This window comes from Danio rerio, chromosome 5, assembly GCF_052040795.2.
Source record: "Danio rerio strain M-AB ecotype USA chromosome 5, GRCz13ab, whole genome shotgun sequence".
Lineage (NCBI taxonomy): Eukaryota > Metazoa > Chordata > Actinopteri > Cypriniformes > Danionidae > Danio > Danio rerio.
In genome coordinates, this window is record NC_141025.1 from 5472865 (window position 1) to 5495000 (window position 22136).

The following is a 22136-nucleotide window of genomic DNA, read 5'->3' on the forward strand; positions in this document are numbered from 1 at the left end:
AATAAATTTAATATAGTAATCTTCAACTTGTAAACAACAAATGTTTTAATGATTTGTGATCTGTGACTGTTAAACAGGGTTATTCCACTAAATAATCATTTCTTAAGTCTTCAGAAGTTATAGCGTTGGTGTTGTGTTGTCTAAAAATGTATGAAAACATGCCTGAAAAAAAGACACTGGAAAAATGTATATATAAAAACAAAGCACTAAATGTCTACAATATCTACTTTTAAAAATGTGTAAGTGTAAGTAATATCTTTTACTCAAACACATAAATTTAAAAGCAGATTATATATTAATTTTAGTATATGTACACACGCACACAAATTCACTCCCTGGTCACTTTATTAGGTACACCTGTCCAACTGCTTGTTAAGGCAAATTTTTAATCAGCCAGTTACATGGCAGCAACTCAACGCATTTAGGCATGTAGACATGGTCAAGATGATCTGCTGCAGTTCAAACCGAGCATCAGAATGGGGAAGAAAGGGGATTTAAGTGACTTAGAACGTGCCATGGTTGGTTGTTGAGTATTTCAGAAGCTGCTGATCTACTGGGATTTTCACCCACAACCATCTCTAGGGTTTACAGAGAATGGTCAGAAAAAGAGAAAATATCCAGTGAGTGCCAGTTCTGTGGGCACAAATGCCTTGCTGATAACAGACGTCAGAGGAGAATGGCCAGACTGGTTCCAGCAGATAGAAAGGCAACAGTAACTCAAATAAGCACTCGCTACAACCGAGGTCTGCAGAAGAGCATCTCTGAACACACAACACGTCCAACCTTGAGGAGGATGGGCTACAGCAGCAGAAGACCACACCGGGTGCCGCTCCTGTCAGCTAAGAACAGGAAACTGAGGCTACAATTCACACAGACTCACCAAAACTGGACAATAGAAGATTGGAGAAACGTTGCCTGCTCTGATGAGTCTCCATTTCTGCTGCAACATTCAGATGGTCGGATCAGAAGTTGGTGTCAACAACATGAAAGCATGGATCCATCCTGCCTTGTATCAACAGTTCAGGCTGGTGATGGTGGTGTTATGGTGAGGGGATATTTTTTTGGCACACTTTGGGCCCATTAGTACCAATTGAGCATCGTGTCAACACCACAGCTAAGTATTGCTGCTGACTATGTCCATCTCTTTATGACCACCCATCTTCTGATGGCTTCTTCCAGTAGAATAACACACCATGTCATAAAGCGTGAATCAACTCAGACTGGTTACTTGAACATGACAATGAGTTCACTGTACTCAAATGGCCTCCACAGTCCCCAGGTCTCAATCCAATAGAGCACATTGTGATGTGGTGGAACCGGAGATTCGCATCATAGATGTGCAGCCGACAAATCTGCAGCAACTGTGTGATGCTATCAAGTCAATATGGAGCAAAATCTCTGAGGAATATTTACAGTTCCTTGTTAAATCTATGCCATGAAGGATTAAAGCATTTCTGAGGGCAAAAGGGGGTCCAAAAAGGTACTAGTAAGGTGTACCTAATAAAGTGGCCGGTAAGCAAAGGAATTATGTAGGCAACTAATAACAGTCAAAAAAGTTTACTTGTTTACAACTCAACTGTTGCTATGACTACTGGCAAGCCAAATGTTCTGCATTTACAGACTATAAAGTTGATGAGGAATGGTTGATTTACTCTGGTAATTTATAACTGGGTCAGAGGTGTGGAGACGGTCAGATGAGACGTCAGCTTTACTCCAATCAGTGAAGCTCATTCAGACCCACAGCAGTTAAAGAGCAGTGTTGTGTTGTCTAAAAATGTATGAAAACATGCCTGAAAAAAAGACACTGGAAAAATGTATATATAAAAACAAAGTGCTAAATGTCTACAATATCTACTTTTAAAAAATGTGTAAGTGTAAGTAATATCTTTTACTCAAACACATAAATTTAAAAGCAGATTATATATTAATTTTAGTATATGTACACACGCACACAAATTCACTCCCTGGCCACTTTATTAGGTACACCTGTCCAACTGCTTGTTAACGCAAATTTTTAATCAGCCAGTTACATGGCAGCAACTCAACGCATTTAGGCATGTAGACATGGTAAGATGATCTAAAAGGTACTAGTAAGGTGTACCTAATAAAGTGGCCGGTGAGCAAAGGAATTATGTAGGCAACTAATAACAGTCAAAAAAGTTTATTTACAACTGTTGCTATGACTACTGGCAAGCCAAATGTTCTGCATTTACAGACTATAAAGTTGATGAGGAATGGTTGATTTACTCGGGTAATTTAACACTGGGTCAGAGGTGTGGAGACGGTCAGATGAGACGTCAGCTTTACTCCAATCAGTGAAGCTCATTCAGACCCACAGCAGTTAAAGAGCAGTGTTGTGTTGTCTAAAAATGTATGAAAACATGCCTGAAAAAAAGACACTGGAAAAATGTATGTATAAAAACAAAGTGCTAAATGTCTACAATATCTACTTTTAAAAATGTGTAAGTGTAAGTAATATCTCTTACTCAAACACATAAATTTAAAAGCAGATTATATATTAATTTTAGTATATGTACACACGCACACAAATTCACTCCCTGGCCACTTTATTAGGTACACCTGTCCAACTGCTTGTTAACGCAAATTTTTAATCAGCCAGTTACATGGCAGCAACTCAACGCATTTAGGCATGTAGACATGGTCAAGATGATCTAAAAGGTACTAGTAAGGTGTACCTAATAAAGTGGCCGGTGAGCAAAGGAATTATGTAGGCAACTAATAACAGTCAAAAAAGTTTATTTACAACTGTTGCTATGACTACTGGCAAGCCAAATGTTCTGCATTTACAGACTATAAAGTTAATGAGGAATGGTTGATTTACTCTGGTAATTTAACACTGGGTCAGAGGTGTGGAGACGGTCAGATGAGACGTCAGCTTTACTTCAGTCAGTGAAGCTCATTCAGACCCACAGCAGTTAAAGAGCAGACGCAGATGGAGAAAGCAGAGGTGTTTCGCTCTTTCCTTTGCATCAGCAGGAGGGGTCAGAGGTCACGCGGCTCCAAGCGACACCGTAAAACTGAATTATGGGCAAACTCAACTGGCAGAATATCTCATGGACCCTTTTCGCAAGACTGTCATGACGTGTTTAACGGTCATCAGCATCTTAAAATCCTTGAACGTTTTTAATATTTAGATTTTTTAATATGTATTTATGTATGCATTATATCATCTTTGCATCTAATTATAAAAAGAAAAACATTCATGTGAGGTGTTTTTAAAGGTTAAAGAAACCCTGGAGTGCTTTTTTTGAGATTTGAACAGATTTGTGTGTGTTGAGCATCAATTAAGACGACATTAGCACCTGTTAGCTTTAAATGTGGGGAAAACTGGATGATAGAGCTGCACAATTAATCGTTAAAAGATCGCGATCTCGATTCGACCCCCTAGATGATCTAAATCCAGCATTTCTACGATTCTGTCAATCATATTTTCAAGTTCAGGAGAGAAGAAAAGGCGGCTGCACGAGTCTTTTCATTGTTTCACATACATTGCTCAGTGACACTGACACCTCCAAATGATGTTGAATGAGTCACATACTGTATTTATAAGCTATAATTCACCTAAAAATGTCATTTTTGTCTTCATATAATGATGTTTTCGCGGCCGGGAAATCACACGTGACGTGAGCTGCTGACCGTGAGCTGTTATCACAGAGAGGGCGCGCGCTCTACTTAATGATAGACGCACGCGTCTACTTTAGTGAACAGAATCTGCATATGTTGTGAGTAACAGGTAATACAGTTGCAAATAATATTCTGTTTGTGGCACAGAGTGATCGTTTGGGAGCCGCGCACGAAGTATGAACAAGCACTTAGTAGTCAAAATGAAACAGAAAGTGTGCACTTCATTTAAATGAGCATATCGCATTTTAGAGTTATGATTACGACAAGCATTTGAGTTTTTTTCTGTCATAGCGAACCCAAAGTTGTGCATGAAAATAAATGTTTACAGTGTCAGTATAACTACTCTAGCCTATATATTGCTGAATATAATCTGAAAATGGCAAATGTCTGATTTTATCAGTGAATAAAATTGTCTAATATGACAGATTGCGAGCATACATCTCAAACATAATAATTCAACATCAGAATTATTATAAGTAGAATAGAATTATTTATAGAAGCCAGTAGACCTACACATAATATTATTATCGATGTTGTGCCATATGTTTGTTTTTACCATACCTTTATTTTACATCTACAGAATTGTGAGAGAATCGTGATTTTATTTTAAGCAAAAAAAAAATTTTTTTTAAATTTGCGATTCTCATTTTAGCCAGAATCGTGCAGCTCTACTGGATAATAGGCAAGGTAATAGGCTTGGGCAGTAATACGGTAATTTGGTATACCGCGGGATCTAAAAATAGCAACGGTGTCAGTTTTAATACCGTTAAACCGTCATAAAAAAAAAACAATGCACTTAAATAGGAGACAAGTTTTAAATAATAAGTATTATAAGTCATCACAGGACAGTGTGGAGGGAAGAGAGAGAGAGAGAGAGAGAGAGAGAGAGAGAGAAAGAGAGGGAGAGGGGGCGAGTCGCGCACCAAGTGACCTGCAGTTTGGCGAGGGGCGGACTGGGACTAAAAATCAGTCCTGGCACTGTAGCCACACCAGCCCACATTACCACACTGACACAGCCCCATGCACGGACACGCACATTCACTACTTATATTGGTGTCCTGATGGTGAAATAATATAAGCAGTACCATATATGTAATAGATATTTAAACATTTAATGTATGTGACTGGAACAAAAACAAATTTATATATGCAATCGTTTCATTCATTCATTATCTTGTCGGCTTAGTCCCTTTATTAATCTGGATCACCACAGCGGAATGAACCGCCAACTTGTCCAGCATATGTTTTATGCAGCAGATGCCCTCCAAGGTGCAACCCACTGTGAAACCTCTGTACACACACATTCAAATATATGCACTATGCACAATTAAGCCTACCCAATTCACCTACAGCACATGTGTTTGGACTTGGGAGGGAAACCAGGAGGAAACCCACGAGAACATGCAAACTCCACACAGAAACACCAACTAACCTAGCCGAGGCTCGAAAAAACAACCTTCTCGCACCCCTGCGCTGCCCCCTTTCAACACTATTTCAGGTAATTTTAGGCATTTGGCAGCGTTAGATTTTATTTATTTATTTTTTATTTTTGGCTTTCTCTGAGCTTTTCGGCACCGCCTTCCTTTTCTATGGTCCATTTCTGACAATTAGCTTGTGTTGCACTTATTATTTGTTTGACATTCTTGCCAGATTTTGATTACGTCCGCGTAACCACTAATTGGGTCTGCCCATCTTGAAACCAGCCGGTCATTGCCGATTGGGCCAATGCTTAACATTTATTATTATTATTATTACCATCATCATCATCATCATCATCATCATAATACTCACATCTTGCAAGAGATAAAAGCTGCCTGCATGTAAAAACAATACATATAAAAAAATTAATTTAAAAATAGCTGACCGGCCCACATTTAAAAAATGGTTCGGCCCTTCTGGCATTTGCCAGAATTGCCAGATGGCCAGTCCGCCCCTGAGTTTGGCAGTATTTCGACCGAACGAGAAGGGAGACATGGTAAATACAAACAAGAGGTCTGCATTCCCGCTGCGGTATCGCGGGAGCAACGGGATCCAACCAGATTTCTTGCAGTGCGGGAATGAGTTTCGTTGCGTGCGTGCGTGCGTGCGTGCGTGCATGTGTGTGTGAGAGAGAGAATGACAGAGAGCGTCCTGCGCAGATCTCTAATATAAACAAGACAAACGGGTGACCGTGAACCTAAGGTGGCATATACGGTATTCAGTTTCTGAATGGTTTAGACTCAAGCCAACAGTTTGAAGACGCTGTACGAGCCGTACGTCATAATTATTTAAATTATGCACGGTAATACCAGATACCGAGGTAAAACAGGGAGGATGTTTGACGGTATTAAATTTTAGATACCGCCCAAGCCTACAAGGTAAGGCAAGTTATAGCACATTTCATACACAGTGGCGATTCAAAGCGCTTTACATAAACAGTAGGGTTGGGCATCTAAGCTATAATGCCGATCCGATACGCATCTCGATACAAAGAATACGATCCGATATATTAGCGATACATTTGTGACATATTGCGATGCAACACGATACGATTCACACCCATATCACGATACGATGCGATAATTCAGCACTAACTAATTAAATCAAGTTTATGAGATGATGTGAAAGAGGATGCTGTGCCATTGAATGAGTTTGATTATTTATTAACCAACCAAAACCAAGACTTTTTTTACAAACTGGCTTTTCTCTCAAAGCCAGAGTGTCAGTTTACAGTAGAGGGCCATTTTAGAACCTATAGCACATATTATTTAAGTATTTTCAAGATAAACAGAATGTATAAGTGCAATATATATTAATATGTATATATTTGCACTCTTTCAACATAAAGGTTTAGCATTGCACAACAAGAATTGTGATTTAACTTTTCAACTATGAAAACAAGTTTTACAAAGATATATTTTGCCACTGACTATTTAAAACTTAAGGTGGTGAACTAGCAGTGTTATGCTGCTTTGAAACATCACTGTCACTGTAAACAACAGGCTAATAAAAATATAACAAACCAGCAATCTTCTTGCTGTGAGGTGGTCAAACTACCCACTGTGCCACCGTGACACCCATTATTTTTATCATTATTATTATTAATATTATAATTAAATAAAAATTAACAGGAGGAGGTGTTTAAAACCGCCTAGGGCGGCAGTATAGAGAGGGCGGCGTCCGCAACACCCAGTTATATCCGCGCATAGGGCGGCAGGATAGAGGTCCGCGACACCCGCGCGTCCTCAGTTATATCCGCGCATAGGGCGGCAGAATAGAGGTCCGCGACACCCGCGCGTCCTCAGTTATATCCGCGCATAGGGCGGCAGAATAGAGGTCCGCGACACCCGCGCGTCCTCAGTTATATCCGCGCATAGGGCGGCAGAATAGAGGTCCGCGACACGTCACTTCATTTTCATAACCGGTCACTTTCGTTTTCACATTGGGGTTGAGGGCGGCGTGATCGTCCTCTGCTTAGAGCGGCAGTTTAGCTTGCTCCGGCCCTGCAGATGAACAATGCAATAACATCCGTTATTGGCATAGAGTGCACAAAACTTTTGCGCATGGAAAAAAAAACTTGCAGTGCTTTTCTCACCACTTTTGGAGCTGGTCGCTACAGTTGAAATAGTGCGAAAGCCGGGAATGCAGAAACACTGGAAAATGCTTTCACAACAACACAGAGGCGCCGCTTCAAGTGAGATTTCAGATTACTCGTACTGCCCGCGTATTTTACAGATGCGCGGCACATTTTGCAAATTGCATCTGTCCTGTCATGTCGTCCATCCTTAAATCCATAATGTTGCATACTTTAGATTTAAAACTCAGTGGGGAATAAAATGTTTGTTTTGCTTCTCGCGCTTTCTGAGGGCGCACCACTAGCTTCATCCGCACACCTGATACACTGAGTTGTAGTGTAAGTGTACACATCCGCAAATCCGTTGCTAAGGCTTACATTTATGTAGGTCGATTAAATTATGCGCCAAAAACAGGTTGACAACACTTGTTAATAAATAAAAAATACATTCTATATTAAAAATATAAGTTGTACCTTGGAAAAACCGATGCATCTCGATTTGCTTCCAAAATTTCATTCATCCTCTGCTGCTCAACCGATGCACTCGCATCGTGCACGCGCATGACCGCGTATCGATACATATCGATTAATCTTCCCATCCCTAATAAACAGGAATAAAAGAAACAAGTATAAGAAAAATAAAAACAAAGAATAAAACAAATTAAAATGTCTTAAAACAGGATATAAAGGAATGAAAAAGAAGAGAAAGACATAATAATGTGATCTGTCAGATGTAGTGCAGTGCTCATTCAGTAAAGGCACAGCTAAACAGATGTGTTTCAGTCTTGATTTGAATGTGCCTAATGTTGGAGCACATCTGATCATTTCTGAAAGCTGATTCCAGCAGCGGGGACGTTATAGCTGAAGGCAGATTCACCCTGCTTTGACTAATTTTGAGCTCTAGTCAGCAAATTTCATCTTCCAGGTTTAAAATCATTATTGAGGCAGGATCAAAATCGGTGATGTAGCGTGACTCTGCTAGTCGAGTGATAACGCATTGGTTTCTCATCGTTAGTCATAGCTGAGTATTCTTATGCTATGAGAAGAGTCTGTTTCTTAATTATTCATGACTGCACTTGCGATGACAGACCTGCCAAGTTGTGAGACCGCGGCCATGCACGGCACGCAGCATTTAGTCGTTTTTGATGTGACTTAATCAAAAGCAAACATATGTTTGTTTTCATGATCCATGGAGTTTGTTGCATGTCTTTCTCCGCGATACTGTCAGGGCCAATACAGCACAGCTGTTTGTGTACAGCAAGCATTTTAGTCAAGCTAGAATGGCGGACTTTAGGCTCTATTTTGATGATCAATGTGCAAAGTGCAAAGCGTAGGGCGCAAACGCATTCGGGGCGTGTCAGAATCCACTCTTGCTAATATAAGGATGGACAAATCTGCTTTGCGTCGTGACGCATGGTCTAAAGCAGTGGTTCTCAAACTTTTTTCATCAAGTACCACCTCAGAAAAAAATTGTCTTTCCAAGTACCACCACAATGAGCAGTATTGAAATACAGTAGCGTAGTATTGAAATATAGCAGCTACAACTCTGCAAAGTAAAAAAAAACGTGGCAGATTACCTCCGAAATATAGGCTACATGTCATATATGGCATATTATATACATCATTTTTGATCAATTTTGAAATGTGTGTAGCATGTACATGACATATTTCATTCCTCCGCGTACCACTAGAAGGAAGCCTGCGTACCACTAGTGGTACACGTACCACAGTTTGAGAACCACTGGTCTAAAGGGTTGAGCTTATTTTCTTAATGAGTTATTGTTTTGAGAATAAACCAATCAGAGTCTCATCTCCCATTCCCTTTAAGAGCCAGTTGTGTCGCGCCAGAGGGCATTTGCTATTTACATGACGACTTTGTAAATGGAAAAACTGAGCGCTTCACTAGCTAGAAAACTGTGAAACAGAGCACCTACCGTGCGAGAATGTAAGATGGGGCATCTTATAATCTACTTTCACTTTCGCTCAGACATCAGTTAGCCTATAAATAGTTAATTTAATTTGTTAAGCGCAAATATTAGTTTCAAAACTATTTCTAAATTCAGTTCTAATTTCCAGCAAACTAATAAATGAACAACAATAACGAAGTGTGCTCAAACAACTGAGTTACAGTTGAAGTCAGAATTATTAGCCCCCTTCGATTTTTTTTCTTCTTTTTTAAAATATTTCCCAAATGCTGTTTAACAGAGCAAAGAAATTTTCACAGTATGTCTGATAATTTTTTTTTTCTTCTGGAGAAATTCTTATTTGTTTTATTTTGGCTCGAATAAAAGCAGTTTTTTATTTTTTAAACACCATTTTAGGGACAAAAAGTATTAGCCCCTTTAAGCTATATTTTTTCTTGATAATCCACAGAACAAACCACTATTATACAATGACTTGCCTAATTCCCCTAACCTGCCTAGTTAACCTTATTAACCTAGTTAAGCCTTTAAATGTCACTTTAAGCTGTATAGAAGTGTCTTGAAAAATATCTAGTCAAATACTATTTACAGTCATCATGGCAAAGATAAAATAAATCCATTATTAGAAATGAGTTAGCAAAACTATTATGTTTAGAAATGTGTTGAAAAAAATCTTCTCTCCATTAAACAGAAATTAGGGAAAAAATAAACAAGCAGTCTAATAATTCATGGGGGCTAATAATTCTGACTTCAATTGTATATGCAAATACACCTGCTGTGCCCCATATGGTCTGAAACCTGACAAGTGGGCAAATCTAAGCTTGTTTTTAATAAAAACAAATATAAATATGGATGTAATAAATAATACTGCTAATAATGATAACATTATACAAAAGCAAATTGTTATGAATGAACTGAAAAAGAAAGTATGGTTTTTCTGTTTATGTAGGCTAGAACAGTGTTTCTCAACTGGTGGGTCGCGACCCAAATGTGGGTCGTGGGAACATTTTCAGTGGGTCGCGAAGTTCGTGGTCAAAAAAAAAAAAAAAAAAAAAACCAAAGTAAATTTTTTTTTTTACTTATTTTGCTTATACCGGACTTTTATTTTGAAATGAGGGCGCAACAACCCTACCGTTTGTCATGTAAAATTGTATTTAATTATTGCAACAAATATGTCGAAGCGTATATGTACGACCCCGAATATGTAAAGTATGGATATATATATATATATATATATATATATATATATATATATATATATATATATATATATATATATATATATATATATATATATATATACATATATATTTATTTATTTATTTTTTTTTATGAAAAAAAGACTTAAAGCCTCAGTGTCATATGTAGTGAGGTGCTCTCAAAAGAAAGCATGAAACCTTCTAAATTAAAACAACATTTAGAAACCATAAAACATGTTTTATTAAGTTTATTATTAACAGTATTTGTCGTCTTTACTTTGTAAAATTTCTGTAATTTGATTCAGCAATGACAGCAATAAAATATTGTTTATTTGTAAGTCTTGGTGAATGTCTTATGATGTATCTGTTACTAGTTTACGTTAACAAATAAATACAAATTAATTATAAATCCTAAAACTGTATTATAGTTCTTAAAAGATTTGGGTCGCGGCTTGATGACCATGTATTAATGTGGGTCCCATGGCCAAACCAGTTGAGTATCCCTGGGCTAGAAAATAATGTTTAGTAATATTTTATTCCTTTATATTTAAATCCTATATATATATATTTATATATATATATATATATATATATATATATATATATATATATATATATATATATATATATATATATATATCGTTAATATTTTAACTCTTTTTCATATGTAAAGATATTTGCGTATTGCTCTACATCTTGTGTGTATTAAGCAGTGTGTGAGGCGCACAACTAACGCGCTCTGCGCTGGACAATAGACCGGCTTTGATCTGATCTATTGAAAAATCTATTATAGTTTTTAAAATAGCAACGCACCAGCAATCCGCCTCAGAACACCTTCCTTTTTAGACCAGAATGCCTATGGGCGCACATATGAGCGCAAATGCATTTTCTATTTAAACAGCGTGGCGCAAAACGTCAAAACGACTCTTGCGCCAAGTTGAAACTAGCAAACAACAATTGCGTCGCGCCTTGCGCCACATTGCGCCGGGTGTATGATAGGGCCCTGAGTCTGAAAAAGCTCAAATCCGTGGCTCACAAACAGAAAGATCAAAGCTGGTTTACAAATTCTCTTACGCATCACAATTATCTGCTATTCCAAAGAGGAATGACGAAATGTATTTATGTTCAGCCATAAACAGAGCGTGACCAAATCTAATCAGATGCTTTTTTTTCCCTATGGCCTCCAGATGTAGATGACAGATCTATCCATTTTAACGTCTGCACTTTTACAGAGATAAATGTGAATGCCACAGTCTGCATGCGAGATATCGTAATAAAGGACATTTCTCTTTTAAACACACAGACGACTGAATGTCTGAAAGTGTGACTACACAAACACACACAGAGAAGCAGACATTACAGCATCCTAAAGGCCCGTCGCAGAAAAAAAAACAGAAAGAGTGATCAACAGTCACCAGAAGTTGTGCAATTTGTTAATACCTAAATCATGCGTGTTTTCTGTGAAAACCTCAGACGTGTTTCCATCTGAAACTTTACAGACTCAAAGGAACCCCTGTGTTTATTTGTGTAACTCAGATGTTTAAATGTGCCCAGGCAGAGCTGAACAGGAGATTCGGCTTCATGTGTGTGTGTAAAATACACATGTATTACAGGCTTTAAAACAACATTTAACCATGTAAAGCTTTACATGGAGTCAAAATTATCTGACTCCATATATGAGTCAGGTGTCCATTTTGATGAACATAGTAAATAGGAAAAAAAATTACGAATGTAAGGTCACTTATGGCCCGTTTCCACTGAGTGGTACGGTACGGTACGGTTTGGTTTGGTACGCTTTTATGGCCGTTTCCACTGTCAAAAGGTGTACCGAACCAAACCATACCGTACCACTTTTTCAGCACCCTTTCGAAAGGGTCCCAAACTGCAAAAACGGTCGCAAAAGGTGGAGCTACACGCGCAGCTGAATGCTATTGGTTTACAGAGATACGTCATTCATAGACTCAACAAGCCAGAATGTAAACAAAGGACCCGCCATGTTTGAAATACACAGCGAGAGATTACAGCGGAATTATAAATGCATATGCAGCCATGGTCGATCCTGCAAACAAACCCTGTTGTCGTCATGATAAACCGCCACAAAGCCATGGAGAAGAGCAGATTCACCCTGTGCCGCGTAGTTTTTAACGAGCCAGTCGGAAGCCAGAGTGGTTTCGTTTTCATTCTTGCACTCGCCTCGCGTCTCTATCTGAAATAACAAACTTCTTGAGCTGATAATAATAACATGCACTTGATTATTGACAAGCTTTGGAAACCCGATCCTGTGAGAAGCTGACAAACGCGAGAGTGACACATTCAGAAAGAAAAGGACAAACGCGAGAGTGGGGCGCGGGAAGAAAGGTGAAGCCAAGGAGCACATTATTTCTTCAGCAAACGTGAACAAACTGCCATGTTTTAATCTTTATTATCACCTTTTGGACTAATATGAACTGGGAATGATGGAATGACTCTCTAACAGAGGTTACACGTGCTGCTGAAGATTACAGACACAGATGAGAGGTTTTCACTGACTGTAGGCTATACTTTGTGTTGATTTGAACCTAATTAATCATGAAATGTCTGCTGTGTGTAGTTCTTCTGTAGTTGGTAACATATCGGACACTGTAAGGGGCTGTATGTGTTCATTTATGTTCATTTATTTATTTAATATAATTACAGACAAATTTCAAATTTCGCACCGTCATTGATCTTCAGTTATAATCAACTCATGTTTATAGAGAAGTTAGTAATGAACATTTATACACAAGTATTTATGTGTATAAAGCATCTGTTTTGTGAGAAGTGCATTTCATATGATATGTAAACAACCTGTGCAGCTTTATTGTAGACATTTTCTCGAGCGAAAATGACGTCGACTGAAACTTTGTCATACACCACGCCCACCAAAAGGGTACCCTTGGTAGTGGAAACGCAAGCCTGATAAAGGATACCCGTACCGACCCGAACCGTACCATACTGTACCAGTCAGTGGAAACGAGCCATTAGGGCCTAATGTGAAACGGCGGAGCTATTGTGACAGACGAGAAATCGCTAGATGAGTATGCATAAGTTGTAAATTACAATTTGTACGTTTTTTTTCAGTGAATTTCTTTTCTCTCAGAAATATGACATGTGAAGTTTACCCAAAATAAAGGCATAAAAAAAATAAAAGATATAATTTTTCCCTATTACAAACATTCTCTCACAAACCCCTGGTGATCAGACTGCGCACACCAGTTTGGGAACCGCTGTCATAGACAATGTCAACAATTGTAACGTTTTATTCAGTACGTTCCTTTAAAACTTGAACAGGTTTGGAACAAGTAGAGGATGAGTAAATAATGGTAGAATAGGCAGAACAGGTGTTTTGCTCTCATTAAAAAGTTGAAAAAGCTTGATTAATCTATTAATCAATTTTATTAAATCAGTTTTATAGCATTCTACCACAGTTCTGCCAAAAAATCCCCAAACTGTTATTTGTATCCTTTTTTATTGTTTTCCTGTTCATCCTGGTAAAGCTTTGACACAATCTACATTGCATGAAGGGCTAGAAAAAGGAGAGTTACAAGGGAAACGCATGGAAAGCACTTGAAATTTGGAGTGAAAGTGGAACATGTGAAACAAAAGGGCAACACACATGGAACAGATGTAAAACAAAAGTGCAACACACATGGAAGACACTTGGAGCGAAAGTGGTACACATGTGGAACAAACTTGGAATGAAAGGGGAACACACAGAGCACACTTGTAACAAAAGCAGAACCCAAATGGAACCCACATGAAACGCACTTGGAACAAAAGTGTAATGCGCATGGAACAAAAACATGGAACACATATGGACCAAAAATGGAACATGCATGGAACAAAGGAGTTTGTTTTGACAAGGAGCATACTTGTAACAAAAGCAGAAACCACATGGAACGCACTTTGAAAGTGGAATGCGCATGGAACTGAAGTGTAATGAAAACAGAACACACTTGAAACCAAATTGGAATGCGCATTGAACTAAAGTGTGATGAAAACGGAACGCACTTGGAACCAAAGTGGAATGCGCATTGAACTAAAGTGTGATGAAAACGGAACGCACTTGGAACCAAAGTGGAATGCGCATTGAACTAAAGTGTAATGAAAACGGAACGCACTTGGAACCAAAGCAGAATGCGCATTGAACTAAAGTGTAATGAAAACGGAACGCACTTGGAACCAAAGTGGAATGCGCATTGAACTAAAGTGTAATGAAAACAGAACGCACTTGGAACGAAAGTGGAATGCGCATGGAACAAAAGTTTAATGAAAATGTAACGCACTTGAAATGAAAATACAACGAAAATGGAATGAAAATGGTATTCATGGAATGAAAATGAACTCACATGAAACAATCTTAGAATAAAAAAAAAATTTGACACAGAGCACAATTGTAACAAATGCAAAACCCAACATGGAATGCATTTGGAATTAAAGTGAAATGTGCATGAAGTAAAAGCGGAATGAAAATGAAACATGTATGGAATAAAAGTGGAACACTGATGAAACAAACATGGAATGAAAGAGGAACACACGGAGCACAAAAGCAAAACCCACATGGAACACACTTGGAACAAAAGTGGAACACACATGGAACAAACTTGGAATGAAAGTGGAACACACTTGGTATGAATAAGGAACACGTAACACTTCAAACTAATCTTTATTTTGTTTATTTTTAATAATTTCTACTTTATTTATTTAATAATTTTATATTTTATTTCACTTTCCTTTCACATCACAAAGTGCACAAAGGACAAAGTGAATATTTCAATTAATCTAATATTTTATTTAATAAATAAATATACATCTTTTTTATTTATTTATTTACTTATTTTTTGACAAACAGCCAGAGAAAGAGTGAGGTCAAACGTTATGTAGATTATTCTTTATACACTACAATATTGCCATAAGCCTGCATCATGTTTTGCCACACTTTTACATCCCAGACTAGAGGCTCTTTCACAGTCATTTACTCCAGCACAGATAATCAACTGATAGGGAAATATTATTCTCTTCCTCAAACGATCTATAAACATCACTAATGAAAAACGGAGAGATTGCTGGAAAATTCTGCCAAAGCGTTTAATTTTCAAAGTCTGCAGCACAACTGACCATCTAAACACTCGCTCAATCCAAACAAGAGCTGTTTGATACTCAAAATAGTAGCATAAACTATTTATGCTTCAATTACATTATTAACATTGAGGATACAACTTTTTCAACAGACACGTTCCTCTCGTAGGAGACAAATGATGTAATCCTGCTCATGTGATTGAAATTGCAGATAAAAATTGTTGACAAATGCAGTGTATTTTAGCATGACCGGAAATCCAGGACAGCATGACACCATTCAGGACAGAAAATAAACTAAAAAATAAAAATAAATAAATTAATTAATTAAAATAAATTATTAAATTAAAAATGAAGTGAAATAATATTTGAAATATTATAACAACGAAAGATAAAATTATTATATAAATTGCACAAAATAATAAATGTTACAAGAAAGGTATAAAATAAATGACAAAATAATATTTATAAAGTATTAAAAGTCATAAAATAGTTATAAATAAAATTAACAAGAAAAACACATTAAAATAATTGAAATAACATAACTAAAGATTAAATAATATATTTAAGAATATATGGATTTTTTATTTTTAAATGTGTTAATATAAAAAAACTAAAGATAAAACAAATTTCATAAAATAATAAAAGTTCTAAGAAAGTTATTTTTAATCGTTATAAATAAAAAGAACATAAAAATCTAATTAAAATTAAACATTAAAATATTTTAAATTTTATAAAAACTAAATATGAATACATTTCATAAAATAATAACAATAATTACATAACTATAAAATAGTTAATAAAAAATAGTTATTTTTATATTAATATTTATTCAAAATAACAAAAACAGAATAAAAGACCTAAGTAATTAAAAAAAAATGCAATAGCAAACAAAATAAAAATGAAGTCATATTATTGCACATGGAATATAAAATAAAATGTATTTATTAAAATATTAAATAAATACAATCAAATTCATTAAATGAAATGAAAAAGCTAAAATAACACAAAATAATACAAACACAATAAACATGAACTCTCTTTATAAATAATTTTAAATAAATACAAAAATAAAAAAATAATAATAATATATAATGATATGTATAAGCATGAACCAAAATAAAGTAAAAATTAAAGTAAAAAAAAAATAATAATAAATAGACATGGAAATTAAATTAAATTAAATAACAGAATACTACTGTAACTACTACGACGACTACTACTACTACTACTACTAATAATAATAATAATAATAATAATAATAATAATAATAATACATAAAAATGTAATAATTAAACAATTCATTTAATTAAAATGTAATAAAAAATAAATAATAATAATAATAATAATAATGATAATTGAACAAATAAAACAAAATTAAATGAAATTGAAATTAAATAACAATAATAAAACAATACAATATTATTACAATTAAATTAAATTAAAACAAACAAATTAAATATAAAAATAATTAAATATATAACAATAAGCTAAAATAGAATCAAACACATAAAGCAAAATAAAATATCAAATTAAAAAATTAATAATACGATTAAAAAAAATACATAATTAGAAATATATATAAATCAATGCATTAATATGACGTGTGCTAAAAACATGCGACCTCTTTCTCACCTCTGGCTGAATGGCTTTAAACACCGGCGCGTCCATCAGAGTAATCTGGCTCTGAAAAACACACATAAAGACCAAAAATAAATCACACTTTCATCACTCACAATGAGAACAGAGAGTAATTACAGCTGTGAGCTCATTTTCCAGCACTGAGTTACTGAATAAATTATGGGAAACGACAAAACCAACAAAAACAATTCATCATGAAAATCAGCACGAAGAAGCAGCTCAGCTCAAACATTTTCAGCTCAATAATAAGAATTTAATAATAGGGGGGGAATTATGGGTAATAAACTCTTTTAAACCCCACAATCAGTCCAAATCATAGGAAAACATCCTGTTCTGTAACTTCTCAGTGAGCTTTTATGCTGTTAATATTAGCATAGCATCACTCGTGTGTTTTGTGAACCAGGCAAATTCAAGAATACAGCGCAAATAGCTGATTACATATATATACTTGATCATTTCAAGGCAATATTCTTTATATAGGACAAAGTAATTATTTTATTTCACTTGTATTAATAAAACAATAATTATTTTATTTTATTTATAATAACAAAACAATAATTATTTAATTTTATATTTATAAAAAGTTAATTATTTATTTTATTTATAAGAATAAAATGGTAATTATTTTATTTATTAATATTAATAAAAAAGTAATTATTTTATTTATTCATATTAATAAAATGGTAATTATTTTATTTTATTTATATTAATAAAAATGTACTTATTTAATTTAATTTATATTAATAAAGTAGTAATTATTTTATTTATTCATAATAATAAAATGGTAATTACTTTATTTTATTTATATTAATAAAAAGGTACTTATTTAATTTAATTTATATTAATAAAGTATTATTTAATTGTATTTTTATTTATAAAAGGATGATTATTTTTATTTTATTTTATTTATATTAATAAAAAAGTAAGTACTTTATTTATTTATATTATTAAAATGGTAATTACTTAATTTATTTATATTAATAAAAAAGGTAATTATTTTATTTTAATTATATTATAAAAAAGTATTTTTTTTAATTTTATTTATATAAAAAAATTATTATTTTATTTTATTAATATTTATAAAACGGTAATTTTTAATTTTATTTATATTAATAAAACAATATTATTTTTTATGTTAATGAAATGGTAAGTCTTTTATTTTTATTTATTTTAATAAAAAGGTAATTATTTTATTTTATTTGTATTTGTAAAAAAGTATTATTTAAATTATTATTTATTATTAAAAGTATAATTTATTTATATTAATAAAAAGGTAAGTATTTTATTTTGTTTATATTAATAAAACAGTAATTATTTTATTTTATTTATATTAATAAAATGGAAATTATTTTATTTTATTTATATTAATAAAAAAATAATTATTTATCTTATTTATAATAATAAATCGGTAATCATTTATTTTATTTACAATATTAAAACGATAATTATTTTATATTAATAAAAAGGTAAATATTTATTTTAAATATAATAATAAAACGGTAATTATTTCATTTACATTAATAAAACAGTAATTATTTTATTTATATAAATAAAAAGGTAATTATTTATTTTATTTATAATAGCAAATCGGTAATTATTTTATTTTATTTATAATAATAAAACGATAATTGTTTTTTATATTAATGAAAAGGTAAGTATTTTATTTTAATAAATATTAATAAAATGGTCATTAATTTGAGTTTATTTATATTAATAAAAAAGTCATTGTTTTATCTTTATGTTATAATAAGACTGAAAGCACATCATTTATTTAGATTCATTTATTCATTCATTTTCTTTTCGGTTTAGTCCCTTTATTTATCAGGGGTCGCCACAGAAGGTTGCTGGTTCGATCCTCGGCTGGGTCAGTTGGGATTTCTGTGTAGAGTTTGCATGTTCTTCCCGTGTTTGCGTGGGTTTCCTCCGGGTACTCCAGTTTTCACCACAAATCCAAAGACATGTGGTACAGATGAATTGGGTAGGTTAAATTGTAAGTAGTGTATGAGTGTGTATGGACATTTCCCTGTGATGGGTTGCAGCTGGAAGGGCATCCGCTGCGTAAAACATATGCTGGATAAGTTGGTAGTTCATTCCGCTGTGGCGACCCCAGATTAATAAAGGGACTAAGCCTAAAAGAAAATAATTGAATGAATGTTCTTTGACTCTACTTGTAACTATTTTTTTCTCTTAGTTTTTTTTTATATAATTTTCCTTTGTTTATTATCATCTTAAAATAGTATTTTATTAGTTTACATTTCAGTCTATTTTCATTCATTTTTATTCATTTAAACTCGTTTTACTTTATATTACCTGTATTTTATTATCTTTCTGGTTCATTATTTCATTTTAGCATTTAGCACTTATTTTATTTTAATTTTCCTATCTCAACTATTTTCTTTACAATTTTTGACATTTATTAATTTATTGATTTAAGTGTTTCCTTTTTGTTGTTGTTTTTTTTTTTTTTGTTATTTATATTGTATTAATTTTAGTTTATTTGTTCCAGAAGTGTTTTCCTCCATTATTGTCTCATTAAGAAAAAAGAAACCCCTTTTACTTTATTTTACCTGTATTTTTATTTTGTTCTGGTTTATTTTATTTTAGCTCTCCTTCCATTTTAATTTATTACTTAAAGGTGCAGTAGGTAATTGTCTTCAGAAACATTTTTAGTTGTGCTGGTTGAAAGTCTCTTCACATTCCAATAGTACTGATTAAAGTAAATTATCTAATTGTGTTTATATGTATTTTTATATTCTGGGTAAGGCATAAAACTAAAAAATGTTCATCCAATTAAATAGAGTCAGACCGATATGTCCCATAATTCCAATAAGCAGCTCAGACTGTCAGTCAACAAATGCAGATTTGAACAATTGCGCAGCTCTTTGTACGCAGCTCCGCTGACCGCTGCTTGTGCATACACGTGCTGCATGTTCATGAGAGAGAGAGCACGAGCGATCGGCAAAAACATACTGAATTATTAGATTTTTGTTATTTTTTTTTTTTTCATTTTAATTCTTCTTTCTGGTTTATTTTAATTTACCTCATATTTCATTTTTATTTTTTACTTAATTGTTCCTCATTTTATTATTTTAATGTATTCTTCATCTTTATTATTTGATTCTAGTTTACATTTAATTTAAATTATTTTTATTTTATTTTTTGTTGTTGTTTTGGTGCATTTTTTAATTTAATTTTACATTGTTATATTAATAGGGGGTAACATTAATATTGTTATTATATGGTCTCCTCAGAAAAGAGAGAAAAAAAACTTGTTTTACTTTATATTACCTGTAATTTTATTTTTTCTTTATTTCATATTTTCATTATTAAAATTCATCTCGTATTTAATTTACTTCGCATTACTTAATTTACCTTTTTTTAGTTTTTGAGTTTCTTTGCATTTATTATTTATTTATTTATACTTAGTCCCGTTATTCATCCGGGGTCGCCACAGTGGAACGAACTGTTAACTTATCCAGCATATGTTTTACGCAGTGGATGCCCTTCCAGCTGCAACCCAGTACAGGGAAACACCCATGCACACTCATACACTACAGACAATTTAGATTACCCAATTCCCCTATAGTGCATGTGTTTGGACTGTGGGGGAAACAGGAGCACCTGGAGGAAACCCAGGCCAACACAGGGAGAACATGCAAACTCCACACAGAAATGCCAACTGACAGCCGAGGCTCGAATATTAATATATTATATTATAATATATTGTATCAATATTAATACATTTTCCTACCATTATCGTCTCATCAGAAAAAAAAAAAAAAAAAAAAAAAAAAAAAAAACGGGGGAAAAAAACTTCATTTTACCTATATGTTTATTCGTTTATTATTACATTTTAGCTCATTTATTACTTAATTTTCCTTATTATATATATATTTTTTATATATAATTTTTTTGCATTTATTTAATTTTAGTTCACTTTTTTCATTTTATTTACGTTTACATTTTTACTTTTTTTTTTTGTCATTTGTAGTTTCATTATTTTATATTGTTATTTTAACATGAGTTTGACAATTCCTTCCGGTTGTCCCGACAAAATATTGATAAAGTTAACTTAATCTTTTTACAAATTTAAGTGGATTGAACTTAAAACAATTTATAATGCTGCCAGTTTTACTCACTGCGAACTCCTCTGGCGTCACTTTGAGCACATCGAACACGACAGCATCATAACTCTTGGCACATCCGACGCTCGGCCCGTCCACAGACACTGAGCTCTGACTGCCCTGAAAATATGAGCAAAAACTGCTGTCAAAAAACTAACATTATCAACATGACACAGAAACAAACACCAGAGAACAGAAGGAGAGATGTGGACTATTTAGACTACATTAGAGCTCACTCAGATAGACTACTCAACTCTACACACACACTGCAAAAAAAAAAAAAAAAAAAGATTTTATTCAAGCTTTTGTCTTGTTTCTAATCCAAATATCCAAAACATCTTAAATCAAGAAGCATTTTGTAGACCACCAAAAATATATAGTCTTGTTTTAAGAAATAGTGAGTCAAAATAAAGTGAGTTTTTCCTTGAAACGAGCTAAATAAGCTTTAAATGAGGTAAGGAAAATACTCATGTTTTTCATTTTGACAATGTTACTTTGCCCACCAATTATTATCAAATGCTTCTAAAAAGTCATGTTCTGATTAAAATGTGTGTGATGAGACCGCGTTAATGACAAACCAGCAAAGTGAGCACTGTGTAAATCATCTGCAATGTTGGCTATATCCAAGACTCAACAGCACAAACCCTATTTTTACATCCTCAAAGGATCGCAAAACACCAAAACACATGTTTTGAGCCGTTGACAGCCATATATGTGTCCCACGGTGCTGAAAACACTGTTAGGACACATATATTACACAAAAAAAGTGATATCGGTTGTTTTTGCGTTATTTCGAGCAAATTCGTACTTCCGGTTTGAAATTAATTTTTGAAGCTGCGTCATGGCCATGAGATCTTAGCGTGTATATCAGCATGTAGACTGGACGTCTGTACTTGGGAGTGCCTTATTACGTCTCTGAGTGTGTTGCATTGATTCATGAGTATGGCTTGGTTCAAAC

General features: G+C 33.8%; 1 protein-coding gene and 1 long non-coding RNA gene across 10 annotated transcripts in view; one reads left to right on the forward strand and one right to left on the reverse strand.

Moving 5' to 3' along the window:
* Positions 1-22136, reverse strand: part of LOC101882086 (ras-specific guanine nucleotide-releasing factor RalGPS1-like) — a 328440-nt gene that overhangs the window by 253666 nt on the left and 52638 nt on the right. For all 9 annotated transcript variants that reach the window (XR_015490749.1, XR_015490751.1, XR_015490748.1 and 6 more), the window contains exons 3-4: positions 21194-21298; positions 17049-17099 (exon numbers count right to left, since the gene is read on the reverse strand). Coding sequence is in view for 1 of the 9 variants with exons in the window: in XM_087253213.1 (XP_087109339.1) it covers positions 17049-17099; positions 21194-21298 (156 nt within the window). In the remaining 8 variants the exon portion in view is untranslated. The remainder of the gene's footprint in view (positions 1-17048; positions 17100-21193; positions 21299-22136) is intronic.
* Positions 3271-10201, forward strand: LOC147843812 (uncharacterized). The gene is made up of 3 exons (XR_015490913.1): positions 3271-6062; positions 7811-8624; positions 8951-10201. It is a non-coding gene; the product is annotated as an uncharacterized LOC147843812 (long non-coding RNA).